General features: G+C 42.8%; 1 protein-coding gene across 1 annotated transcript in view; it reads right to left on the bottom strand.

Annotated features, from left to right (window-relative positions):
• Positions 1-3,768: 3,768 nt before the first annotated feature.
• gpr161b (G protein-coupled receptor 161b) overlaps positions 3,769-27,575 on the bottom strand; it is a 40,724-nt gene continuing 16,917 nt past the window's right edge. Inside the window, exons 4-6 of the mRNA XM_070892931.1 lie at positions 14,670-14,774; positions 13,320-13,439; positions 3,769-5,168 (exon numbers count right to left, since the gene is read on the bottom strand). Of these exons, the coding sequence (XP_070749032.1) occupies positions 4,888-5,168; positions 13,320-13,439; positions 14,670-14,774 (506 nt within the window). The 3' untranslated portion in view covers positions 3,769-4,887. The remainder of the gene's footprint in view (positions 5,169-13,319; positions 13,440-14,669; positions 14,775-27,575) is intronic.

Genomic DNA, 27,575 nt, shown 5'->3' with positions numbered 1-27,575 from the left:
AGAATTGTGAACCTGTGGAATTCTCTATCACAGAAAGTTGTTGAGGCCAGTTCGTTAGATATATTCAAAAAGGGAGTTAGATGTGACCCTTACAGCTAAAGGGATCAAGGGGTATGGAGAGAAAGCAGGAATGGAGTACTGAAGTTGCATGATCAACCACGATTATATTGAATGCTGGTGCAGGCTCGAAGGGCCGAATGGCCTATTCCTGCACCAATTTTCGATGTTAACCGGGCAGGCAACACAACCTTCGAAACTCCCAGTCGCAGCTGCAGAGAACAGTATCTATCCCTCGGACTTTACTGTCCCCAGCCACAACTACATTTCCGGTCACTTCCCCCTACTTGAATGGCCTCCTGTACCATGGTGCCTTGGTCAGCTTGTTCATCCATCCTGCAGGCTTTCCCCTCATCCGCACAGGCAGCAAGAACCTCAGACCTGTTGGATAAGGACAAATGCTGAGGCTCCTTCAGCATGGCACCTGGGCTCCCCTTACCTGCTTGAGTTGCAGTCACACCCACCTGTCCCTGATCACTAACCAGACCAGTACCACCACCTAACCTAAGGGACGTGACTGTCTCTGGACCAAAGTGTCCAGGTAACTTGCCCCCTCCTTGATGCCCCGCAATGTCTGCACCTCGGACTCCAGCTCAACAACTCTGAGCTGAAGTTCCTCAAGATGCAGGCACTTACTGCAAACATGGTTGTCCGGGATCACAATGCTCTCCACAAACTCTCATATGCTGCAGTTGTGGCACACCACCTGCACTGCCATCCCTATATGACCTTGTTCTATTTAATTACATTTGTATTTAAGTAACGTAGTTTACAGTTTAGTTTCTTGACTACTTAATTGATATAGATTAAGTTATGGGCAATGAAATTAAATATCTACTTGTAACAAGCACAAGTAGTGTAGGCAAAAAGCAGCAACTCCTTCCCCCTCTTTCCAAATAAAACGATGTTTAGGTGCACTGCATTTAATCCTGCTATGTGCTCTGCGAACCTGTTTACTTTTATACTGTAGGAGCCTCACCCAAGTTACAAGTGATGACTCAGCTTCCCTGCTCCCAGTGAGTAGCACCTTTGTCTAAGACAAAGGTCCTCCACCAGCCTGTCCTCGCCGCACAGCACTGCCCCCCAGGACATCAAGATCCACGGCGCGGCCCTGGACAACATGGACCACTTCCCTTATCTCGGGAGCCTCCTATCAACTAGAGCAGACATTGACGACGAGATCCAGCTCCGTCTACAGTGCGCCAGTGCAGCCTTCGGCCACCTGAGGAAGAGAGTTTTTGAAGACCAGGCCCTCAAAACGTTCACCAAGCTCATGGTCTACAGGGCCGTAGTAATACCCGCCCTCCTGTATGGCTCAGAGACATGGGCCATATACAGAAATACCACCAGCGATGTCTCCGCAAGATCCAACAAATCCCCTGGGAGGACAGATGCACAAACATTAGCGTCCTCGTCCAGGCCAACATCCCCAGCATTGAAGCACTGACCACACTTGATCAGCTCTGCTGGGCAGGCCACATAATTCACATGCCAGACACGAGACTCCCAAAGCAAGAGCTCTACTCGGAACTCGTCCACAGCAAACGAGCTAAAGGCAGGCAGAGGAAACATTACAAGGACACCTCACAGCCTCCCTGATAAAGTGAGACATCCCCACTGACACCTGGGAGTCCCTGGCCAAAGACCACCCTAAGTGGAGGAAGTGCATCCGGGAGGGCGCTGAACTCCTCAAGTATCGTCGCCAAGAGCATGCAGAAATCAAGCGCAGGCAGCGGAAAGAGCGTGCAGCAAACCAGGCTCCCTGCCCACCCTTTCTCTCAACGACTATCTGTCCCACCTGTGACAGAGACTGTGGTTCTCGTATTGGACTGTACAGCCACCTAAGAACTCATGCTAAGAGGGGAAGCAAGTCTTCCTCCATCCCGAGGGACTGCCTATGATGATGATGATGATGAGCATCTTTTCAAGACAAACGCTTACCGTTGACTGACCTTTAACTGCTACTGGCAGGCAGCTTCTGTTAACAGTTTTTAAAGTTCTAGGTTTAAATTAAAATGTTAAACTAAATTTCACTATTTACAGCTTCTACTTACCCAATACTTACCAGGAATTCCCACTCTTCCCAAATAAAACACTCTGTTTAAATGCACTCCATTTAATCCCACTCTGTTTCCAGCGGTCTGCACAGTCTGCTCCTATCTACCTTGACTCATCCTTTCACAATTTTAAAAACATCTATCATATCACCCTCTAATCTGCATTGTTCTAATGAAAGAAAACCAACATATTCCAGCTTTTCTTTGTATTTCCTCATACCAGACAGCATCCTAGTGAATCTGTGTTGCACCCTTTGTAAAGCCTTGCTGTCCTTCCAATAATGTGGAGTCAAGTACTGCTCACGGTACCAAAACTGAGGTTTTAATGTTTGCTATAGGCTCAGTACTGCTGGCCTTTATATTGGATACCTCATAACATCTAGAATTCAATTAGCTGTCTTTATGACCCTATACCCCCAAATTCAGTTGACAGCACTGAGCCAAATTCCATCGAGTACAATTACTGCTGTTTACTAAAATATCACCTCTCACTTATTGAAGCCACATTTTAGCCTATCCTGCATATCAGTGTCGCTTTGCAGTTTTCTTTGGCCTTGTAAAGTTTAACTATAACTCTTGTTTTAGTATCATCTGCAAATTTGACACTGCTCACCATAGGCCTTTATCCAAATCATTGATGTACACAATTAATTTAAGTAGCCCCCAAACTGAAACCTATGGGACACTGCTACTCATTTCCAACCACCCTGGAAAAACTTCCCTGAACTCCTGCTGTTTTCTCCTATTTACCAATTTTTAATCCAGTTTGCTATCTTCCCCTTAATTGCATACCCCTTCAATATCCTCTAATAATCTCCCACATGGTACATTGTCAAATGCTTTCCTAAAGTTCATGTACACTATATCCATTACATTTCCTCCATCTACTATGCCTTTTACCTCCTTAAAGAATTCTAAGCACAATCATCCCTTTTGAAATCCATGCGAGGTATTTCTAGTTTATCTAGATATGTTGTAATTCCATCCTTAAGGACTCAAATTTTCCATACCAAAGATTTTAAACTAACTTGCCACTAGGAAGTTGCTCTCATCCCTAATGCTGCTGTGGCAGTTTAGAACTGAAACTGAATGAGAGATTTTGTACTACCTTCCACAAGATGGAGGTAGTGACCGAGTAACAGTTCAAGCTGTCCTAATGTCTCATTACTTGCCTCATTGTCAATTTTTGTCTGATTATGCTCTAATGCTCATCATTATAGCACATATTAAAACCATCTTTATACCTTTCTAGGCTCCACCCGCTCCAACAGCCTCCTGAAGCCTTCATATTCTTTCCTAACTCTCTCACATCTACCTTTCCTCTGTTATCTTATTCCCCCGTGACAGTGGACCTCTAATCCAGCTCCCCTCCTTCCCCCTCAGGTAGTCCTCCCTCAGTCCTGATCCAATTATCTTCTTCCCTCTGACTCCATTTCCCTTGTGCCATGTATAACACTGCAGATGACTAGTAGGATATTAAATCTGTCAAACTGATGTGAAAATAAAAGGCTAGATATCAATATAGCTTTTTCAGATTTATTTTAATACAAAACGTGACGACAAAAAATCTGCCATTTGTTTTAACGGACTAAAATCTTCAATATATTTTAGTTTACATAAGAAATAGGAGCAGGAGTAGGCCATTTAGCCCCTCAAGCCTGCTCCGCCATTTAATAAGAGCATGGCTGATCTGATCATGGACTCAGCTCCACTTCCCTAGATAGTTTGAAGTACACAACATTTACTGGTCTAAAACATGAAAAAAAAACTGACTAGCACATGGCTTGGAAACAAGTAAACACTCGACAGTGAGCATCTGCAAAATAGTACAGGGACATATTTACTATAATTTAAATGGTATAACTAATACTCAGCTATATGTAGTATTAGTTTGGCTTATGTTCTGCTCCTATTGGTTCTTATACATTTCCATAGGCATCCAAAAACATTTTGGACATTAAAAAAAAATCAATACTTAAGATAAGACTGTTTTTAAAGGAAAATAAAACATTACCACCAGCTGAAGATCTATTTTTAGAAAGGTCAGAATACAGGGAATTTAGAAATCTGTATAGCAACCAGAACTGGCTCTTTTGCAGTTAGTCAATTCATCACTGTTATTAGATACTGTTCTTGCCCATTTAAAAAAAAAAGTTACAAATTGACATTTTCTTTGCATTCTTTCTTTGTCTGTCCTTTCGTTCTCTCCTCCCCACCCCAAAAAACATGATTTTTTGTTGGGAACACTCTTGGTTTGAGGCTCGTGGGCTAAGAATCACCCAGTTTTCGATTAGCTGATTAACCTTTGTGGAAGGGCCTACTGATTATACCAGCAGAGTAACAACTATGTGCTCATTCTCACCACCAACAGTGCAGGCACAGACATTGTTACTGAACAGTGCCTGCCACCACTGGAAGGCAAGAAACAACATTCAAACTTTTTGCTTTCTAGATTTAGCACAATCCCAGCATTCTTCTCTTGGGGATTTTCATTTAAAGAATTTTATTCTGTACATTACTGTAAACCAAATTACTGGCAATAACTACTTTAGGATGTGCACGGATGTCAAAGTTGTAAACTCATTTTTTTGGCTTCTCACACTTTTTGTTGAATCTTTCTACTGACTGAATTCCTCACCCATCATTTTATATATCAATATTTGAACAATTGTATAAGTGAAAGCATACTAATAGATGCTTTAAGCCTCAGACATCTAACACTTGGTGAAATAAATGTGTTAATGTCATGTCCTTTCTATATTGCAAGTATGTTTCAATCTTCTCGAGCACTCTCTTCCTCTGTGCCATCATTAACAATTCCTTCATCAATACTCTCCAGCCTTAATCTCTGACCTGCAGAGGTTTTGCTTCCTTTGTTGGTACCACCAGGTACCGTTTTAATAACCGTAAACAAATCTCCAGGCAAACCGCTCTCTCCAAAAAGACTCATTTTGGCATCCGTCTCAATAGCTTTGGCCAAACTGGCAGCAAAATTGTCCAGAGTTTTGTGAACATCTGCTTTGATTTGCAGGACTGAAGATTGGTCAACTTCTTCTGCAAAGGAACAAGATATGATTAAATGCATTTCTACCCCAGTACAAAATTAGAATCATGACTTTTGTATTTCTTCTTGCTAATTTTCACTTTCCTTCCTAAAGGCATTAACTCCTTGCTGCAGTATTGTTCCAACATGCAGTGTGCTCAAAGACTTGAACTGCTTCTTTTGTTCAAGAATCTATAATGGCCTAGCCATCATCTTGAACAATGGGCTAACCACTGGGATATGATATAGGTGTCCCCAAGTGTGATATAATTCTTGCCACAGCTCTCAAAACAGTTGATTTGAACATTCATAACAGGTCCTGGTGGATGCTGACTTCAGCACAGACACAGATCCTTCAGGTCTGTGCCAAGAATCAGTCTTTACAGTCCCGACCCCGCCTACCCTCTACCAATGACAGCAATGTGCCAATGCAGTTATACTTTGTAGACATAAAGGTGTCTGGCACACTGTAAGTTGCTCTGATAAAGGTCGTATTGCATGATGGAAGACATTAGCTTAAGGTAGGTATGGTAACGTGCACACATGTATTTTCTTTGGCAGCATCTCCCAAGCCCACGACCTCTACCACCGAGAAGGACAAGGGCAGCAGGCGCATGGGAACACCATCACCTCCAAGTTCCCCTCCAAGTCACACACCATCCTAACAGGGAAATATATCGCCGTTCCTTCATTACCACTGGGTCAAAATCCTGGCACTCTCTCCCTAACAGCACTGTGGGGATACCTTCACCTCACGAATTGCAGCAGCTCAAGACAGTGGCTCATTACTACGTTCTCAAGGGCAATAAATGCTGGGATTGCCAGCAATGCCCACATCCCATGAATGAATTTTTAAAATTACATTTGGTGCCCTTCATGATGAGGATGCAGACAAGCAAGGAGGTGCTACCCAAGCTCTGTGTCTCCCAACTACTGGCACCAGTATTAACTGGGGTGTGGTATATATCCACACTGTGGTCAGGTTAGTGGCAATGCACATTCTATGCTGAATTGTGCTGCTCACTGTGCCATCCTTGGGGAGCTCCTGGTACCCATTGTTTGCCTTGCAAGGGCGCAAACCTACACTTGTGGATTCTTTGGATTCCTAAAATGATACACCTGATAAGTTTAAAAGCAACTGAACTCTGTGGGAAACTCGCAGTACCACAGAGCATTGTTGATAATTGAACAGGCAGCATGATGAATCATCCTGGCTCACTAATGAAATCTGGAGGTTTACACCTGCTGCTGGGAACTGGAATTATTCCCACTCAGCTACAGCTAACCCTCCAACCTAATGTGTGAGTGATTCTAGCTGGATACTCCGTGCTGGTAGGTTAGCTAGTTAAACGCCACAGTGCTTCTGCATACTTAAGGTCCCGAAGTCTGAGCCCTGGACATAGGGGATTGGGATGTGTCCCGCAGGAAGGAGTGTATACTCCATCTCAGGCAAACATAAACTCTGGATTTCTCAGCAATCTGAGTTGGAGACTGAAACATGATGAGTTTTGCACATGTCAGAGACTCAGTTGACCAAATAAAAACTTCTAAAATGAGTGAATTTGGTCTTCACACAAAAGTGGAGATTGATTCACTCATAAGATTGCTATTAAATACCCAGGAACATACCATGATATGGGTTACTGTGCACATCAGCCATGTTAACGATCAAAAGAAAATTCAGTGGGTGCCAACCTTCCAGATACCTCACCTACTTATCCTTTATTCACATGGGAGATATGACAATGTGGATCAACACGCCATTCTAGCACAATGGTCATCACAGCCAGACCTAATTTTGTTATCGTTCAACAGGAGTGGCAGGATAGGGGTCCTTAGGGTGTCATGTTGGATGCTGGAACCTGACAGCACGGAGATAGTGATGCGTTGTGAGTAGTGGGAGGGGTTTCTGAGGTATGGGTGTAGCGTGTTGGAATGTGGCAGTGGTATGATTTTACCCTATATTACAACAGTGACTACACTACAAAAGAACTTAATTGGTTGTCAAGTGGTTTGGGACGTTCTGGGGTTGTGAAAGGCGCTATATAAATGTAAGTTGCCTTTTATGATGATGGGATGGGGTTATTGGATTTGGAAAGAGACCTAGGGGCAAGAGAGCAATACAGAGCGAGAGAGTACTGCAAAGGAATTGCAGGCTGCTACTGAAAAAACATAGCGACAGTTTGGTCGGGGAGAGATTGACGATGGGTGCAGTTATAAAAGAAAATAAAGACTTGCATTATATAGCATCTTACATGACCACCGGACGTCCCAAAGCGCTTTATATCCAATAAAGTACTTTTTGAAGTATAGATACTGTTTTACTGTAGGAAACATGGCCGCCAATTTGCGCACAGAAAGCTCCCACAAATAGCAATGTGATAATGACCAGATATCTCTTATAGACATTGCAAGGGGAGTGTTTAGGAACCCCTTAGAACGGAAATGGGTTTTTCCTTAAATAAAGTTATGTTCCTAGCCAAACAGCCTTTAAAAGCACTCAAAGCTCCTAACCAATTTAAATCCAGTTCCTAGCCACAACCAGAAATGCAGAATTTCTTCCAACAAAAATATCTTGGAGGTAGGGGGCTCGGTCATTGTGGTAGAAGTGCAGAGGAAGGAGATAACATTGTGAGAGGCAGACAGCACAGTTACACAATCCTTTTTTATAGTCTCCAAGCTGAATAGACCAGCTATTAAAGTAGCATTATGACACATCCACTGGCATTCTTTTTACAAGTCTTTCTTACAATCTTAAATTAATAAAAGTGGAAGGAGAGTAGATAGAGGTTGAAGCTGGTTAAAGTAGTCCAGTTCAAATAGAGATAATCAGTGGTCTAAAGCTGCAGAGGATACGGACCAGATTAAAGCACCATTGATACAAATAAGAACACAAGAACAAAAGAAATAGCAGGAGTAGGCCATTTGGCCCCTCGAGCCTGCTCCGCCATTTAATAAGATCATGGCTCAAGCTCCACTTCCCTGCCCGCTCCCCATAAACGTTCTCGCTTAAAAATCTGTCTATTTCCGCCTTAAATATATTCAATGACCCAGCCTCCACAGCTCTCTGGGGTAGAGAATTCCACAGATTTACAACCCTCAGAAGAAATTCCTCCTCATCTCAGTTTTGAAAGGGTGACCCCTTATTCTGAAACTATGCCCCCTAGTTCTAAATTCCCCTATGAGTGGAAAATCTCCTCTGTATTTACCTTGTCGAGCCCCCTCATTATCTTCCTCCAATGAGTATAGGCCCAACCTACTCAATCAATCCTCATAAGTCAACCCCCTCATCTCCGGAATCAACCTAGTGAACCTTCTCTGAACAGCCTCCAATGCAAATACGGAGACCAAAACTGTATGCAGTACTCTAGGTGTAGCCTCACCAATACCCTGTACAGTTGTAACAGGACTTCTCTGCTTTTATACTCCATTCCCCTTGTAATAAAGGCCAACATTCCATTTGCCTTCCTGATTACTTGCTGTACCTGCATACTAACTTTTTGTCTTTCATGCACAAGGACCCCCAGGTCCCTCTGTATGGCAACATTTTGTAATTTTTCTCCATTTAAATAATAATTCTCTTTTATATTTTTTCTGCCAAAATGGATAACCTCACACTTTCCCACATTATACGCCATCTGCCAAATTTTTGCCCACTTACTTGGTCTGTCTATATCCCTTTGCAGATTGTTAGTGTCTTCCACACAGCTTGCATTCCCACCCATCTTTGTATCATCAGCAAACTTGGCTAAATTGCACTCAGTCCCTTCATCCACGTCATTAATATAGATTGTAAATAATTGAGGACCCAGCACCGATCCCTGCGGCATGCCACTAGTTACTATTTGCCAACCGAAAAATGACCCATTTATCCAGACTCTCTGTTTTCTGTTAGTTAGCCAATCCTCTATCCGTGCTAATATATTACCCCCAAACCAGTGAACTTTTATCTTGTGCAGTAACCTTTTGGGGTCAAGTTTCGGCCGCCCGCTAGAACGGCGCACATCGGAGAGGCCCGCCTCATTTATAGAACAAAAATTGCGCCGAATACTTACCTCGCGATTCTCCAATAGCTGTCGGTCCATTTCTACCTCGGCGCTGTGCAGCAGGAGCTGCTGGTGGCGGAGCTATAGCCTGAGCCGGCAGATGTGTGCGTGCGCAGTAGCTCCGGGCATTCTGTCTCCGGGGCGATGACCCTATCCCAGGCCGAAGGGACGTTGTCCCTATCCCCAGCCGAGTGGCCTGCGCAGCTTACCTCAGCGGCGGGGCCCGCTCGCCCGAAGTCCTCGTGGGAGCCCGGCGTAGGCGTAGGCGTCGGCGGGGCCCGCCTGTCCGGTCTCTCGCTGGGGGCGGACCCTGCCTGAAGAATCAGCGGCGGCAGCCCGGCATCAGCTGCGTGCGGGCCCGCCCGAAGTCCTCGGCGGGGCCCGGCTTCATCGTTGGTGGCGGGGCCTGCCCGTCCGGCATCTCGGCGGGGCCCGGCTTCGTTGTCGTCTTCTCTTTCCCCTCCCCCACCCCCCCCCCCGCCATCTTCTTCTGTTTCTCCCCATCCCCATCTTCTCCCCGGTGCTGCAGTAGGTGAGTAGAAATAATTTGTGATTTTTAATTTTTAAAACATTTATTTTTTTATTTTTTTTTTTTTTAATTGTTTTGGATTGATTTATTGGTTTATTTATTGATTTATTTATCGTTTATTATTGATGATGGCTCTTGATTTGTAAAAGTGAAGTGTTTAATGTTTGTAAAACCCCCCTCCCCCCCCCCGTCTTTTGTTCCCTACGCCTGATTTCTAAGTGTCGGCAAGGTTTTTTTGAGTGTACAAAAATCTACACTTACTCTATTCTAAGTTAGTTTGGAGTAAGTTTTCGCTGCATAACTTGCAAAACAGGTGCAAGTGGCCGGACACGTCCCCTATTGAAAAATAAAATCTGTTCTAAAAATGAAACTGTTCTAACTGACTAGAACTGGAGCAAACTAAAGGCTGAGAATTGCAATTTCTAAGATACTCCATTCTAAACTAGTTGCTCCAAAAGAAAATAGGAGCAACTCAGGCCAAAACTTGACCCCATTTGGCACCTTAACAAATGCCTTCTAGAAATCCAAATACACTACATCCACTGATTCTCCTCCCTCTCCTCCTCCTCCCCCCCCCCCCCCCCACATCCACCCTACTCGTTACATCTTCAAAGAACTCCAGCAAATTTGTCAAACATGATTTCCCTTTCATAAAACCTTGCTGATTCTGCTTGTCTGAATTATGCTTTTTCAAATGTCCTGCTACTGCTTCCTTAATAATAGACTCCAGCATTTTCCCAATGACAGATGTTAGCCTAACTGGTCTATAGTTTCCTGCTTTCGGTCTGCCTCCTGTTTTTTTTATTAAATGGGGGAGTTACATTTGCGGTTTTCCAATCCGCTGGGACCTCCCCAGAATCCGGGGAATTTTGGTAGACTACAACAAAAGCATCCACTATGTCTGCAGCCATTTCTTTTAAGACCCTAGGATGCAAGCCATCAGGTCCAGGAGACTTGTCCACCTATAGTCCCATTATTTTACCGAGTACTATTTCTTTAGTGATAGTGATAGTTTTAAGTTCCTGCCTCTCTTATAGTCCCTTGATTATCCATTATTGGGATGTTTTTAGTGTCTTCTACTGTGAAGAGCGATACAAAATATTTGTTCAAAGTATCTGCCCTTTCCCTGTTATCCATTATTAATTCCCCAGTCTCATCCACTAAGGGACCAACATTTACCTTAACTACTCTTTTCCTTTTTATGTACTTGTAGAAATTCTTACTATTTGTTTTTATATTTCTTGCTAGTTTACTTTCATATTTAAAAAGGAGGCAGATAAAAAGCAGGAAACTATAGACCAGTTAGCCTAACATCTGTGGTTGGGAAAATGTTGGAGTCCATTATTAAAGAAGCAGTAGCAGGATATTTGGAAAAGCAAAATTCGGTTAGGCAAAGTCAGCATGGATTTATGAAGGAGACGTCCTGTTTGACAAATTTGCTGGTATTCTTTGAGGATGTAACAAACAGGGTGGATAAAGGGGAACTTCCAGAAGGCATTTGACAAGGTGCCACATAAAAGGTTATTGCACAAGATAAAAGTTCACGGGGTTGGGGGTAATATATTACTATGGATAGAGGATTGGCTAACTAACAGAAAACAGAGTAGGGATAAATGGTTCATTCTCTGGTTGGCAACCAGTAACTAGTGGGGTGCCGCAGGGATCAGTGCTGGGACCCCAACTATTTACAATCTATATTAACGACTTGGAAGAAGGGACCGAGTGTAATGTAGCCAAGTTTGCTGATGATACAAAGATGGAGGAAAAGCAGTGTGAGGAGGACACAAAAAATCTGCAAAAGGACATAGACAGGCTAAGTGAGTGGGCAAAAATTTGGCAGATGGAGTATAATGTTGGAAAATGTGAGGTCATGCACTTTGGCAGAAAAAAAAAATCAAAGAGCAAGTTATTATTTAAATGGAGAAAGATTGCAAAGTGCTGCAGTACAGTGGGACTTGGGGGTACTTGTGCATGAAACACAAAAGGTTAATATGCAGGTACAGCAAGTGATCAGGAAGGCCAATGGAATCTTGGCCTTTATTGCAAAGAGAAGTAAGTCTTGCTACAGTTATACAGTGTTTTGGTGAGGCCACACCTGGAATACTGCTAGCAGTTTTGGTTTCTATATTTACGAAAGGATATATCTGCTTTGGAGGCAGTTCAGAGAAGGTTCACTCAGTTGATTCCAGAGATGAGGGGGTTGACTTATGAGGAAAGGTTGAGTAGGTTGGGCCTCTACTCATTGGAATTCAGAAGAATGAGAGGTGATCTTACCGAAACGTGTAAGATGAGGGGGCTTGACAAGGTAGATGCAGAGAGAATGTTTCCACTGATGGGGGAGACTAGAACTAGAGGGCATGAACTTAGAATAAGGGGCCGCCCACTTAAAACTGAGATGAGGGGAAATTTCTTCTCTCAGGAAGGTTGTAAATCTGTGGAATTTGTTGCCTCAGAGAGCTGTGGAAGCTGGGACACTGAATAAATTTAAAGACAGAAATAGACAGTTTCTTAAACGACAAGGGGATAAGGGGTGATGGGGAGCGGGCAGGGAAGTGGAGCTGAGTCCATGATCCGATTAACCATGATCTTATTGAATGGCGGAGCAGGCTCGAGGGGCCATATGGCCTACTCCGGTTCCTATTTCTTATGTTCTTATAATCTATCTTCCCTCTCTTTTATTATTTTTTTTTCATTGTTCTTTGCTGTTTTTTTTTTTAAGTTTCCCAATCCTCTGGCCTCCCACTAATCTTGCCATTTTGTACGCCATTGTTTTCGATTTGATACCATCCTTTATTTCCTTAGTTAGCCACGATGGTTATCCCTTCTCTCAAGTGTTTCTTTCTCATTAGATATATTTTTGTTGAGAGTTATGAAATATCTCCTTAAATGTCTGCCACTGCTCATCAACCGTCCCACACTTTAATCTATTTTCCCAGTCCACTTTAGCCAACTCTGCCCTCATACCTTTTAGACTCCTTTTATTTAAGCTTGGGACACTGGTTTGAGATCCAACTTTCTTACCCTCCAACTGAATTTGAAACTCAACGATGTTATGGTCCTCTTTCCTAGGAGGATCCTTTCCTAGGAGATCATTTATTAATCCTGTCTCATTACACAGTACCAGGCCTAAGATAGCCTACTCCCTGATTGGTTCCACAACATACTGTTCAAGGATACACTCCATGAACTCTTCCTCAAGGCTATCTTGGCCAATATGCACTAATTATTCCACATACAACATGCAATACTTTTTACATCAAAAAAAAATCAGTACAAAATCCAGATACACAAACAAGTAACAGGAAATAACCCTCAATTATCCTTGTTTATAATATGCATTTTTTAGTTTATGAAATATTAGTATCATGCTAATTATCTTAGATATCAAACCATCGCCATGGACATGCAATACAAATTCTACTTGCTGCATAAAGTACTTATACAAAAAATGTAAAGGGAAACAAGTATTTTGTTCTGGCAATTTTATTCAATAAAAATCAACTAAAATTCAATTGATAAACTATGTAATTCAGCAAAAATATACAGAAATATAGTAGCTCAGAAATAGAAACCATCTATATAAATACCTTGTGGTTCTGGGAGTTCATCAATTGTCCCAGAACTCCGCCTTCGATTGGAACAATTATTGTGGTGCGAATAATGAGTTCCATCTGAATTGAAATCTTCCAACAGCATGACATCAGTGCCTAAAATAAGTTTTATATAAAAGTATGAACAGCGGCATTTTGTGACAACATAATACCAGAGCGAGGCTTTCCACGAACCAAGTACTAGAATAGATGAATAGTATGTGCAATCAATCTTAGTTCCCGTAGTTAGAAAGATTCCACAAACAGCAATGAGAACTAGTTAATGCGCTGGTTGATGGAAGAATGTTGACTAGGATTTCCTATAGTACAAGACTCTTCACCTGAGCCACTGGAACAGGCCTAGGTTTAGCATGTGAATCAAAGGATTGGACTTCTGAAAATGGAACACTCCCTCAGTACTGAACTGGACTGCCAGGCTAAATTAAATGCTGTAGTCCTGGGAGGAGGACTAGACCCACACCTTTATGGCTCACAATTTGACCCATAAATTGTGGGCTGTTGTGTGATGTGAACCCTCTTGGAGCTGGTGTGACACAGCATCAGTTTGGGCCAAGCCTCAGAAGTGAAAGTACAATATGGTAATGCACTTTTATCAGAAATATCACAAAACACTAATGCTTAGTGGCATTAAAAGGGAGAATGCAAGTTTGACCTCCCCCATCTGCACCCAGCAGAGTCTGTAGTAACTCTGCATAGAAATGCCGAGGAAGAGAAAGGAAAATAAAAAGGGAAGAGAAGGTAATAAATGAAATCAAATGAGACAGGGGTACCCCATGATTCTAGGGGAAAGCCAAAGCGGGCACTAGAAAAGATCAGGGAACAAACCAGCGTGTCTCTCTCTCTCTCTCTCTCTCTCTCTCTCTCTGGAATAGTTGAGGCCAGGGAACTGAAAAAATAAAAAGGATAAAACTGATATTGGGAAAACGGCATTCAAAAAATGTCAGGTTCAAGTCACTGGACTCTTCAGTAACTCAGCAATCCTCAGCTGATTCGTGCCCCAAATTACCAGCAGACAGTTAGTTTTGACACTGCGTGGCCCTGGAGCATTTTCTGTGAAATCTTCCAGGGTATGCAGGTAGGTGTCTCAAGCGCTTTTAATTATAGATCATATAACTAAATCAAAATGCACACAAATATTCAGGTGCCATTTCATGTAAGAGAATTCTAATGAGAAACCGTAAGTATGTAATGTATGCAGTGTTACATTTACAAATGGTCTTGGCAGATTAACTTTTAATACTGTGCATATTTACAGTAATTTCTGCAAGAAGAAAGTAGATCTACACATTGACAACAGTAGTGCCAACTGTAAATAGCAAGAATTACCCGAGTCCTGAGAGAAGCTGAATCCTGTGTCCCCGGTACTACTGCTGTGCCCCAGTGATTGTCCACCAGCCATCATGGCTGTGAGATGTGGAGACAATCCCAAATCTATCCAAAGAACAAACAGAATGTAATGTTAGATTTATTTCTTCCACACAACTGCACAAAAAGGGACTGGGTTTCTGCACTGTCAAACAAATTTATATTCATTCCACAAATATTTGTACCTTTATTTGTACAGAAATCTTTGTAAAGCATGAAAGTGACATCAGCACTTGTGTAACACTTTTGCAAGGCCACAGAGACAAAGATCTTAGCAACGCATCATAGCAACTGCATCTTACCAAGCCATAGGAGATAAGCATCACTCCACCTCCACAGAATCCAATATCCTCACATCTATAATATTTATTGCAAAAATACTATTGAAATTATTTATTGAACTGGTTTATAGTTCCTAGCACTTTCATAATCCTGAACAATTGAAAGATTAATTATGGTTTACAAACCAACGACCCAGTTGTTAAACAGCACCAGAGTCCTGTCGCCCATTGTGAAAACCATGGACTGTCCCAGTGGCTACAACAGTTGTGTGTTACTGAACCATTATATGCACTTAACTGAACTGAGCCAAGACAGCAGCAGGAGCATCACAGAGGATCTCTGTACTAGGGATTGGGAAGTAAATCAGCCAACTCATTGTTAATCGCTGGACACCACACATTCTAAAAAAAAAATCCATGCACAGGCATCTTCCTCCCTTCACTATGTAGTGCGGGACCTGGAATATTAGGTCCTTCATTGAAACACCCGAGAACTCATCCCTTTTTGTCTTGGAAGCAAGTCATTCTCGACTTGTGGAACCACCTAAGAAGATTACTGTTACTGATCATTTTTAATAGAGCAACAGTAAACTGCTGCCAGTACTTAAATATTGGGAGGTGGTTGCAGGGTGGGGTTGAAGGGGGGGGGGGGGGGGGGGGGGGGGGGAGAAGGGGAAAAAAAGAGAGAGAAAATGCTTTTGTTTTTAAAACTAACGATGTTCTTAAATTCGACAATAAATCTTTTACGGTCTTGGTCAACTATTGTGTTGGGGCTATGACCACTGGGTCCTACCAACTTAAATGTTTGATTAAGATTAATTATTATGCTCGACTGAAATGGATGCTTGCTCTCTGATTAACACAAATGCCATGGCTGGGATATAGGGGTGAAGTTTCGGACTGCGCCTAGAACGGCACAGCCCCGACCTGGATGCCCATTTTTCACGCCTAAAAGTGCGTCAGAAAAATACCTCCAGATTCTCCGGCTCCCTGCAGGTCCCTGGGAGCTCGGTGCGGCACGCACACAGCAGCGGGGGCAGAGCCAGAGAGTCTACAAGTGGTGGGGGCGGGGCTAATTTAAATGAGACAACATCGTGCCGGCAGCCTTGCGCGTGCGCGTTGGAGCCCATAAACATTGGCACTCGGCCATTTTTAAAGGGACTTAAAGAAAAGTGTTCATTTGTCTGTTGAACCCATGGAAAGGCTTGGGATTGAATTTTGGTGATTTTTTTGGTGTCTGAAGGAGTGCTTTTAGCAGCACTGTTGAAGAAATCATATGCTGAAGTCAGTGAGTGCTACTTTTCGTCCCTATCCTGTGGCCGAATGGCCTCAGTTACCCTCGCAGCTCGAAGGCTGCTTGCTGTGTCTTCAGCTGCCATTGAGCCACTGACGCCGCCCCTGTCTCCTACATGGAAGGAAGGCCTGCCTGAAGTACCGCAGCTTGAAGGCTGCTGCTGCTTCACACAAGTAGGAATATTCAATATTGTGTCTTTGCTTTGTTTATAAATTTTAAGTCAGGATGGCTCTTTATTTGTATAAGTAAGTGTTGAATGCTTGTAAAATGTAATTACTTCCCTTCCCTCCGCCCCCTACGCCTGATTTGTAAAGTGTAGGCAAGATTTTTCTGAGTGTACAAAAATCTATACTTACTCCATTCTAAGTTAGTTAGTTTGGAGTAAATTTTCACTGCCTAAACTTGCAAAACGGGCGTAAGTGGCCGGACATACCCACTTTAAAAAAAAAAAATCTGTTCCAAACTGAAACTGTTCTAACGGACTAGAACTGGAGCAAACTAAATGCCGAGAATTGCAATTTCTAAGATACTCCATTCTAAACTAGTTGCTCCAAAAAAAATAGGAGCAACTCAGGCCAAAACTTCACCCCATAAAAGAGTACAGCAATAGCAGAGATAAACCCTTTCAGTATCATCTAATTTCTCTAGCAATCTTTAAGATCTTGCAGAAGTTGGATAAACTGCCAGTTCACTTTTACATCCATCTCCTGGTGATAAGAATGCATGAAATTTTGAATATCTTGCTAAAATAAGCTCACTCACAACACCCACCACTTGCCAGTTGCCTGAATAAGGCAACTCTCAGAATAAGGGGTTGGCCATTTGGGACTGAAATGGCAAGACATTTCTTCACACAAACTTTTGGTGAACCTTTGGAATTCTCTACCCCAAAGCGCTGTGGATGCTCAATCATTGAGTATATTTAAGACAAAGATCAGTCGGTTTTGGATATTAAGGGAATCAAGTGAAATGGGGATAGTGCAAGAAAGTGGAGTTAAGATAGAAGATCAGCCATCATCTCATTGAATGGCAGGGCAGGCTCAAAGGGCCAAATGACCTACTCCTATTTCTTTTGTTCTTATGATCCTATGGCGAAGATCTAGTGGGGTTCTTCAGCACATCCAAAACACTCGTTCTCATATCCTAACTCACACCAAATCTCGTTCACTCATCACCCTTGTGCTCGCTGACCTACATTGGCTCCCAGTTAAGCAACGCCTCGATTTTAAATTGCTCATTCTTGGTTTCAAATCCCTCCATGGTCTCGCCCCATTTCATCTCTGCAACCTCATCCAGCCCTACAACGCGCCAAGATATCTGCGCTCCTCCAATTCTGGCCTCTTGCGTATCCCCGATTTTATATGCTCCACGATTAGTGGCCAAGCCTTCAGCTGCCAAGGCCCTAAGCTCTGAAATTCCCTTCCTAAACCTCTCCACCTCTTTACCTCTCTTTCCTCCTTTGAGAAGTTCCTTGAAACCTACATCTTTTGGGCATCTGCCCCAATATCTCCTTATGTGGCTTGGTGTTAAATTTTGTTTGATACCGCTCTTGTGATGCACCTTGGGACGCTTTACTACATTAAAAGGTGCTTTATAAATGCAAGTTGTTGTTGTTGATTCAAAACAGACAGGAAGGGTTGTTTGGAATTTGGTTTCAATAGGAGAGCACAGCTGGGTTTACAGGAGAATGTAAATCTTAATGTTCCATATTAGGATATTGTTTTTCACTTTACAGTAAAAGGGAACTTAATTCCATTCATTCTTGGAGGTTTCAATGTTCAAATTTTCCGTGTCACTATTTATTTTTCTTACAGTATTATTCTCTAAATATATTTCTCTTTCCAGCTGCAACATTAAAATGATTAATAAAATGTAACATAAAAAAATGTTGTGTTTCATTTTATTTCCACTTCACTCTCTGGGTTCTCCCTCTCCAAAAAGGTAGAACAATGTGCAAAATCTTGTTCACAGATACATTACATTATATCTAGAATGTGCTGAAGCATCACACTATTGCTACAAGAAAATATATTTACTGCAAAGACACAAATGACATCATGTATAACTGATGCATCCCAATTCCTCCTCATCCTTCTGCAGCCTTTTATATAGTAGACTATACCATCCTTCTCCAACACTTCCTCTCCATTGTCCAGCTCAGTGGGACTATCCTCATTTGGTTTCACTCTTACCGATCTGGCTGCATCCAGAACATCGCCATCAATGGATTCTTGTCCTGCCCCCACACAGTTACTTCAAGGAATTATCCTCCTCTTCATCTATAGGCTGCCCATTGGCAACATCATTCATAGACATGTGCCACGTGTGCTGACAATAACCTGCTCTACCATTCCACCACCCTACTGGTTCTGTAGTTTAGTCCCACTCCAGCGGGGAGCTTGTTGACTGAGGTGGAGCATGGCGGCGAGGAAGATTGAGAAGAGGGTTGGGGTGATGATGCAGCCCTGTTTGACTCCGGTCCAGACATAGATTGGGTCTGTGATGGATCCATTGGTAAGGATCACGGCCTGCATGTCGTCGTGGAGCAGGCGGAGGATGGTGACGAACTTTTGGGAGCATCCGAAACAGGAGGACGCTCCATAGACCCTCGCGGTTGACACTGTCAAAGGCCTTTGTAAGGTTGAAGGCGGCGATGTATAAGCGCTGGCGCTGTTCCCTGCATTTTTCCTGTAGCTGTCGCAATACAAAAATCATATCCGTTTTGCCCCCTACGGGACAAAATCTGCACTGTGACTCTGGGAGGAGCTCCTCGGCCACAGGAAGACGACGGTTGAGGAGGACTCTACATTAACACATCATGATGCATAGAAAGCAGATTGAAGGATTTGATAGTGGGAACAGCAATAAAGGATACAAGTGAAAGAGCATTTAATGGAGCTGCTGCAAAGAATACGTTACACCAGGATCATAGTGCAGAACGACATACATGACTAATCAATTCCTCGAACCTCTTCGCCCTGCCCCCTCCACCCTCATGTCCAATACCAAGTACAAAGTGCGAATGGATTTTTGTTTTTAGGAGACCAACTGCCTGTGTCAACTTCACGGCTGCTTTGGATCTGCCAGCTGGTTCTGCACTTGTCTCCTAAATCTTTCTTGAGCTAGCTTTCCTAAACAAATGACACTATAAATTAAAATGCAGTGTGCTATTTTGAAACTATTTTCTGGATAATCTTTCCTTCATGCTTCTTTGTCTCAAGGGCCAAAGGCAGCTTTTAATTCATAAATTTATTTCTAAAGGCTGTGTTTTTTTTTAAACTGGTTTGTTGGAAGAGCAGCCCACTCCCAACAATATTTTGTGGTAGAAACGTAGAAAATAGGTGCAGGAATAGGCCAGTCAGCCCTTCGAGCCTGCACCACCATTTAATAAGATCATGGCTGATCATTCCCTCAGTACCCCTTTCCTGCTTTCTCTCCATACCCGTTGATCCCTTCAGCCATAAGGGCCATATCTAGCTCCCTCTTGAATATATCCAATGATCTGGCATCAACAACACTCTGCATTAGGGAATTCCACAGGTTAACAACTCTGAGTGAAGAAGTTTCTCCTCAGCTCAGTCCTAAGTGGCTTACCCCTTATCCTAAGACTGTTTCCCCTGGTTCTGGACTTTCCAAACATTGGGAACATTCTTCCTGCATCTAACCTGTCCCGTCCCGTCAGAATCTTAGATGTTTCTATGAGATCCCCTCTCATCCTTCTAAACTCCAATGTATAAAGGCCCAGTTGATCCAGTCTCTCCTCATATGTCAGTCCTGCCATCCCGGGAATCAGTCTGGTGAACCTTCGCTGCACTCCCTCAATAGCAAGAATGTCCTTCCTCAGATTAGGAGACCAAAACTGAACACAATATTCCAGGTGGGGCCTCACCAAGGCCCTGTACAACTGCAGTAAGACCTCCCTGCTCCTATACTCAAATCCCCTTTGCTTCCTGTCTACATCAATTCATTACCCCCAATAACATGTGGTTTAATTCTGCACACTAATCTCTTGTGTAGGACCTTATCAAAAGCCTTTTGAAAGTCCAAATACACCACATCCACTGGTTCTCCCTTGTCCACTCTACTAGTTACATCCTCAAAAAATTTCAGAAGATTTGTCAAGCATGATTTCCCCTTCATAAATCCATGCTGACTTGAACCGATCCGGTCACTGCTTTCCAAATGTGCTGCTATTTCATCCTTAATAATTGATTCCAACATTTTCCCCACTACTGATGTCAAGCTAACTGGTCTATAAATTACCTGCTTTCTCTCTCCCTCCCTTTTTAAAAAGTGGTGTTACATTAGCTACCCTCCAGTCCATAGGAACTGATCCAGAGTCGATAGACTGATGGAAAATGATCACCAATGCATCCACTATTTCTAGGGCTACTTCCTTAAGTACTCTGGGATGCAGACTATCAGGCCCTGGGGATTTATCGGCCTTCAATCCCATCAATTTCCCTAACACAATTTTCCGCCCAATAAGGATATCCTTCAGTTCCTCCTTCTCACTAGACCCTCGGTCCTCTAGTACATCCGGAAGGTTATTTGTGTCTACCTTCGTGAAGACAGAACCAAAGTATTTGTTCAATTGGTCTGCCATTTCTTTGTTCCCCATTATAAATTCACCTGAATCTTCCTGCAAGGGACCTATGTTTGTCTTCACTAATCTTTTTCTTTTCACATATCTATAGAAGCTTTTGCAGTCAGTTTTTGTGTTCCCGGCAAGCTTCTTCTCATACTCTATTTTCCCACTCTTAATTAAACCCTTTGTCATCCTCTGCTGAATTCTAAATTTCTCCCAGTCCTCAGCTTTGTTGCTTTTTCTGGCCAATTTATATGCCTCTTCCTTGGATTTAACACTATCCTTAATTTCCCTTGTTAGACACGGTTGAGCCACCTTTCCAGTTTTATTTTTACTCCAGACAGGGATGTACAATTGTTGAAGTTCATCCATGTGATCTTTAAATGTTTGCCATTGCCTATCCACCGTCAACCCTTTAAGTATAATTTGCCAGTCTATTCTAGCCAATTCACACCTCAAACCATCGAAGTTACCTTTCCTTAAGTTCAGGACCCTAGTTTCTGAATTAACTATCACTCTCCATCTTAATAAAGAATTCTACCATGTTATGGTCACTCTTCCCCAAGAGGCCTCGCACAACAAAATTGCTAATTAGTCCTTTTTCATTACACATCACCCAGTCTTGAGAATGTGTAAAGAAGGGTTGCGAATGTGGTAGATGGATTGAGAATGTGGCAAAAGGATGGAGATAGGGAATCATGGGAAAATAGCTAAAGAAATGTCAAGATGCAGACAACTGCAGAATCGACAGAAAAAAAAAGGGTTACCAAGAGTTGAAGTTGAGGTTAAACACGGGTCATGAGAAAGACGCAAGGCGGCACAAAGAAAGAAAGCAATCCTAGATAGGAGGGGAAAAAGTAACGGCTTTTACTGATAAGGAGGAAGGGAAACTAATTGGATTCTTTACTGATAAGGGAAGACAGTGTAGCGAAGCTATAACTAACCTGACCCTGACACCAGCCCTAATTGGGAGACTTTCTTGCCTGCCATTGGACATACTCGGGGGTGGGTGGGGGGGGGGGGGGGGGGGGAGGCAGAATGGGATTGGATAGACCAAGTGCTAATCAAATGTGTTCTGTTTTGAAAATGTATAACTGTTGTTGTTTCACGCTGAAAAGGGGCTTGTCCAGAGGAAGATAAACAGGCTCCGATTGAGAGTGTTCCTTTGTCTTGACAAGTCCCGGCTGGAGAATCTTCAATAAAGGTCTTTTACAGAAAAGGCAAGAAGGTGTTCGCGTCAGTGTATTCGCTGAAACAGATTGAGGGAAAAAGAATCCGTATTAACATTCTAGGATGGCCAGCTCCCTAGTTGGTTCCTCGACATTTTGGTCTAGAAAACCATCCCTAATACACTCCAGGAAATCCTCCTCCACCGCATTGCTACCAGTTTGGTTAGCCCAATCAATATGTAGATTAAAGTCACTCATGATAACTACTGTACCTTTATTGCATGCTTCCCTAATTTCTTGTTTGATGTTGTCCCCAACCTTACTACTACTACTGTTTGGTGGTCTGTACACAACGCTCACTAGTTTTTTCTGCCCCATGGTATTCCATAGCTCCATCCATACCAATTCCACATCATCCAGGCTAATGTCCTTTCTTACTATTGCATTAATTTCCTCTTTAACCAGCAATGCCACCCCGCCTCCTTTTCCTTTGTCTATCCTTCCCAAATGTTGAATACCCCTGGATGTTGAGTTCCCAGCCTTGGTCACCCTGGAGCCATGTCTCCGTGATGCCAGTTACACCAGTTAACTGCTATCCGCGCAGTTAATTCATCCACCTTATTCCGAATACTCCTCTTATTGAGGCACAGAGTCTTCAGGCTTGTCTTTCTAACACACTTTGCCCCTTTAGAAATGTTGGTGTAATGTGGCCCTTTTTGCTTTAGGTTTCTCTGCCCTCCACTTTTACTTTTCTTCTTTCTATCTTTTGCTTCTGCCCCCATTCTACTTCCCTCTGTCTCCCTGCATAGGTTCCCATCCCCCTGCCATATTAGTTTAATTCCTCCCCAACAGCACTAGCAAACACTCCCCCTAGGACATTGGTTCCGGTCCTGCCCAGGTGCAGACCGTCCGGTTTGTACTGGTCCCACCTCCCTCAGAACCGGTTCCAATGTCCCAGGAATTTGAATCCCTCCCTTCTGCACCATCCTCAAGCCATGTATTCATCTGAGCTATCCTGAGATTCCTACTCTGACTAGCACGTGGCACTGGTAGCAATCCTGAGATTACTACTTTCTTATTAAATTCATTATATTGGATGCTTGAAAGCATTTTGTGGTTCATGGGTAGATCACAGCAGCATTTTTTGCTTTCATTTAATTGATTAATGTGCTCAGCAAATTCCTCGTGATATTCTGTCGTTCTTCTAATTAATTAACTTTAAGGAGGATCCCAATGCCATTTTCTACTTTTAATTAATTTATTAAAAGCCTAATACCACCGCTTTAAATTACCGATTCCATTGCCATTAAATAATTGGTAAAAAGAATTATGAGAATTTTTTTTAGCACAGTGAATTATGATGATCTTGAATGAACTGCCTGAAAGGGTGGGTGAAATCATATTCAGTAGTAACTTTCAAAAAGGGAATTGAATATATACTTGAATATATACTGGATAACTGTTTCAAAGAGCCGGCACATGGTTCTAAATGGCTGCCTTTTTTTCATAACATTTTTCAGGAATTCTATTTGAATTAAATAGTCATAGCTGTTGTTGATGCAGGATAGGCAGTAGAGTTATACATAAGTTGAAGTTTATGGAGGGTAGAGGATGGGAGGTTAGGGAAGCATTTGAATTGTCTGGTCCAGAAGTGACAAAGCCATGGATGTTGGGCAGTGCGACACAGATGGAAGTAGACTGTATCTGATGGAGAAGATATCAGTCGGATTCCTAGCTTGGGGTTAACTTGGATTCCACGATTATGAATAGTCTAGTTCAACCTGAGCTATTTTGACTGGGAAGAAGGATGGAGTCGACGACAAGGGTATAGAATTTGTGGTAGGCACTGATGATCTTCCTAATGTTTATCTGGAGAAAATTGCATTTCATACAAGACTGGATGTCGGACTAGTGGTTGGACAGTACAGAAGTAGTGGAGGGACTGAGAGTTAGTGGAGAGATAGAGCTGGGTGCCATAAGCGTACATAAGGGTGCCAATAGCAGTGCATTTGGAAAGCAGTGACAAAATCGGTCCAAGTCAACATGAATTTATGAAAGGGAAATCATGTTTGACAAATCTTCTAGAATTTTTTGAGGGTGTAACTAGTAGAGTGGACAAGGGAGAACCAGTGGATGTGGTGTATTTGGACTTTCAAAAGGCTTTTAACAAGGTCCCACACAAGAAATTAGTGTGCAAAATTAAACCACATGTTATTGGGGATAATGTATTGACGTAGATAGAGAACTGGTTGGCAGACAGGAAGCAAAGAATAGAAATAAACGGGTCCTTTTCAGAATGGCAGGCAGTGACAAGTGGGGTACCGCAAGGTTCAGTGCTGGGACCCCAGCTATTTACAATATACATTAATGATTTAGACGAAGGAATTGAATATAATATCTCCAAGTCTGCAGATGACACTAAGCTAGGTGGCAGTGTGAGCTGTGAGGAGGATGATAAGAGGCTGCAGGATGACTTGGACAGGTTAGGTGAATATACTGCATCTGCCATGGCAGATGTAGTATAATGTAGATAAATGTGAGGTTATCCACTTTGGTGGCAAAAACAGGTAGGCAGACTATTATCTGAATGGTGACAGATTAGGAAAAGAGGAGGTACAACGAGACCCGAGTGTCATGGTACATCAGTCATTGAAAGTTGGCATGCAGGTACAGCAGGCAGTGAAGGCGGCAAATGGCATGTTGGCCTTCATAGCGAGAGGATTTGAATATAGGAGCAGGGAGGTCTTACTGCAGTTGTACAGGGCCTTGGTGAGGCCACGCCTTGAATATTGTGTACAGTTTTGGTCTCCTAATCTGAGGAAGGACGTTCTTGCTATTGAGGGAGTACAGCGAAGGTTCCCGGGATGGTAGGACTGACATATGAGGAAAGACTGGATCAACTGGGCTTGTATCCATTGGAGTTTAGAAGGATGAGAGGGGATCTCATAGAAACATAAAATTCTGACAGGATTGGACAGGTTAGAGGCAGGAAGAATGTTCCCAATGTTGGGAGAAGTCCAGAACCAGGGGTCACAGTCTAAGGATAAGAGGTAAGCCATTTAGGACCGAGATGAGGAATAATCTCTTCACTCAGAATTGTGAACCTGTGGAATTCTCTACCACAAAGTTGTTGAGGCCAGTTCATTAGATATATTCAAAAGGGAGTTAGATGTGGCCTTTACAGCTAAAAGGGATCAAGGGGTATGGAGAGAAAGCAGGAATGGGGTACTAAAGTTGCATGATCAGCCATGATCATATTGAATGGTGGTGCAGGCTCGAAGGCCGAATAGCCTATTTTCTATGTTTCTATGTAAATCTCTTGACCCCTCCACAATCTCTGTATTGTTTGCCAATATCTAATCTTGGATAAGCCACAATTTCATCCAACTAGATATTAGTAAGAACTAAACAATCATCTTCATCCCCAACCACAATACCCTTCCCAATGATTTCATTCCCCTGCCGGTCATATCTCAGGATAAACCAGAGCGTCTCTGCCCGAAGCCGTGTTTGAGACACTATATCCTCTCCATTGCAATGAGTGTCTATTTCCAATTCTGTAACATAATTCCCTCCATTCCTGCCTCAGCCCATCTCCTTCTGAAACCCTCATTCATGCAACGGTCATCTCCAAACTCGACTATTCCAATGCTCTCCTGGCTCGTATTCTCCACCCTCCATAAACTTCAGCTATTCCAAAACTCTGGATGCTGCCCACATCCTATCCCACACCAAGCCCTACTCTATACTGGTTGGTCTATAATGGTTCCTGCTCCCCCCACCACCACTTGAGTTTATATCTCCTTGTGACTCTGGCCTCTCCCACCAGCCCACCCCCTCACCCAAACATTCCTACACCCCACCACTGGCAGTCATGCAATCAGTTTCCTAGGCTGTACGCTCTGGAATTTCTTATTTTAAATTCATCCACCTCTCGACCTGCTTCCTTTAAGACGCTCCTTAAAACCCACCTCTTCAAAACTAGTTTTTGGCCAGCCCTCCCAATATCTTGTTGCTGGGCAGAATATAAACACAACTAAGAACATAACTTAGGTCAGCTGGTTGTGCCTCATATTCTATAGGCACTAGTTGAGAACAATGTCTGCACCTGTAATTTAACATCCTTAAAGCTGTAATCCTTTACTCTGCTTTGAGCATTGGTAGAATTCACTTTTCACTGGACTTTTACATGATAGTTTTAATTCATACTGCAATTATAATGTCCTTAATGGCCATAACCTGATTTCATCACTAGGTTCCAGAGGTTGGTTTGGACAAGTGCTGGCTCCATCCAAACATCTGTCCATCTTTCCTCCTACTCAACTGATGATCCCTTGCCATCTATGGGTTGAGGCTCTGGTTGGTTGTGTTATAGTCTATTGTCAAATTTACATAATGTAAAGCCAAACCTTTAACTTTGCAGGAGACTGTTGTATTCTATATTTGATATTTTCCAAACTATCAACTTACCAAAAAAGAACCAAGAATCCTCTCCAATACAAATACCAATAGATTGCTAAACTTGCTACATGGGTCACTACTTAATTTTCATGAAAACTGATTGAGATACTGCATTGCACATTTCCAAATGCTATGGGACTATGGGACTAGATAGAATAGAATCACAGAAATTTACAGCAGGAAAGGAGGCCATTTCGGCCCATCGTGTCCGCGCCAGCCAACAAGAGGCTATCCAGCCTGATCCCACTTTCCAGCTCTTGGTCCATAACCCTGCAGGTTACAGCACTTCAAGTGCACATCTAAGTACTTTTAAAATGTGGTGAGAGTTTCTGCCTCTACCACCCTTTCAGGCAGAGAGTTCCAGACCCCCACCACCCACTGTATGAAGAAATTTCCCCTCAAATCCCCTCTAAACCTTCTACCAATTATTTTAAATGTATGCCCCCTGGTTGTTGACCCCTCTATAGAAAATAGGTCCTTTCTTTCCAGGCCCCTCATAATTTTATACACCTCAATGGAGGTCTCCCCTCAGCCTCCTCTATTCCAAGGATAACAAACCTAGTCTATCCAATCTTTCCTCATAGCTAAGATTCTCCACTCCCTGCAAAATCCTCATAAATCTCCTCGGTACCCTCTTCAGTGCAATCATGTCCTTCCTGTAATGCGGTGACCAGAACTGCACACAGTACTCCAGCTGTGGCATAACCAGTGTTTTATACAGATCAAGCATAAGCTCCCTGCTCTTGTATTCTATGCCTCGGCTAATAAAGGCAAGCATTCCATATGCCTTCTTAACCACCTTATCTACCTAGCCTGCTACCTTCAGGGATCTGTGGACATGCTCTCCAAGGTCCCCTTGTTCCTCTACACGTCTCAGTGTCCTACCATTTAATGTGTATTCCCATTCCTTGTTAGCCCTCCCAAAATGCATTACCTCACACTTATCCGGATTAAATTCTATTTGCCACTGTTCTGCCCACCTGACCAGTTGATTGATATCTTCCTGCAGTCTATAGCTTTCTTCATTATCAACCACACAGCCGATTTTAGTGTCATCTGAAAACTTCTTAATTA

The sequence above is a fragment of the Pristiophorus japonicus genome, chromosome 11 (genome assembly GCF_044704955.1).
Source record: "Pristiophorus japonicus isolate sPriJap1 chromosome 11, sPriJap1.hap1, whole genome shotgun sequence".
NCBI lineage: Eukaryota > Metazoa > Chordata > Chondrichthyes > Pristiophoridae > Pristiophorus > Pristiophorus japonicus.
The sequence above is the reverse complement of the archived record's forward strand: the minus strand, read 5'-3'. Positions and strand labels throughout refer to the sequence as shown.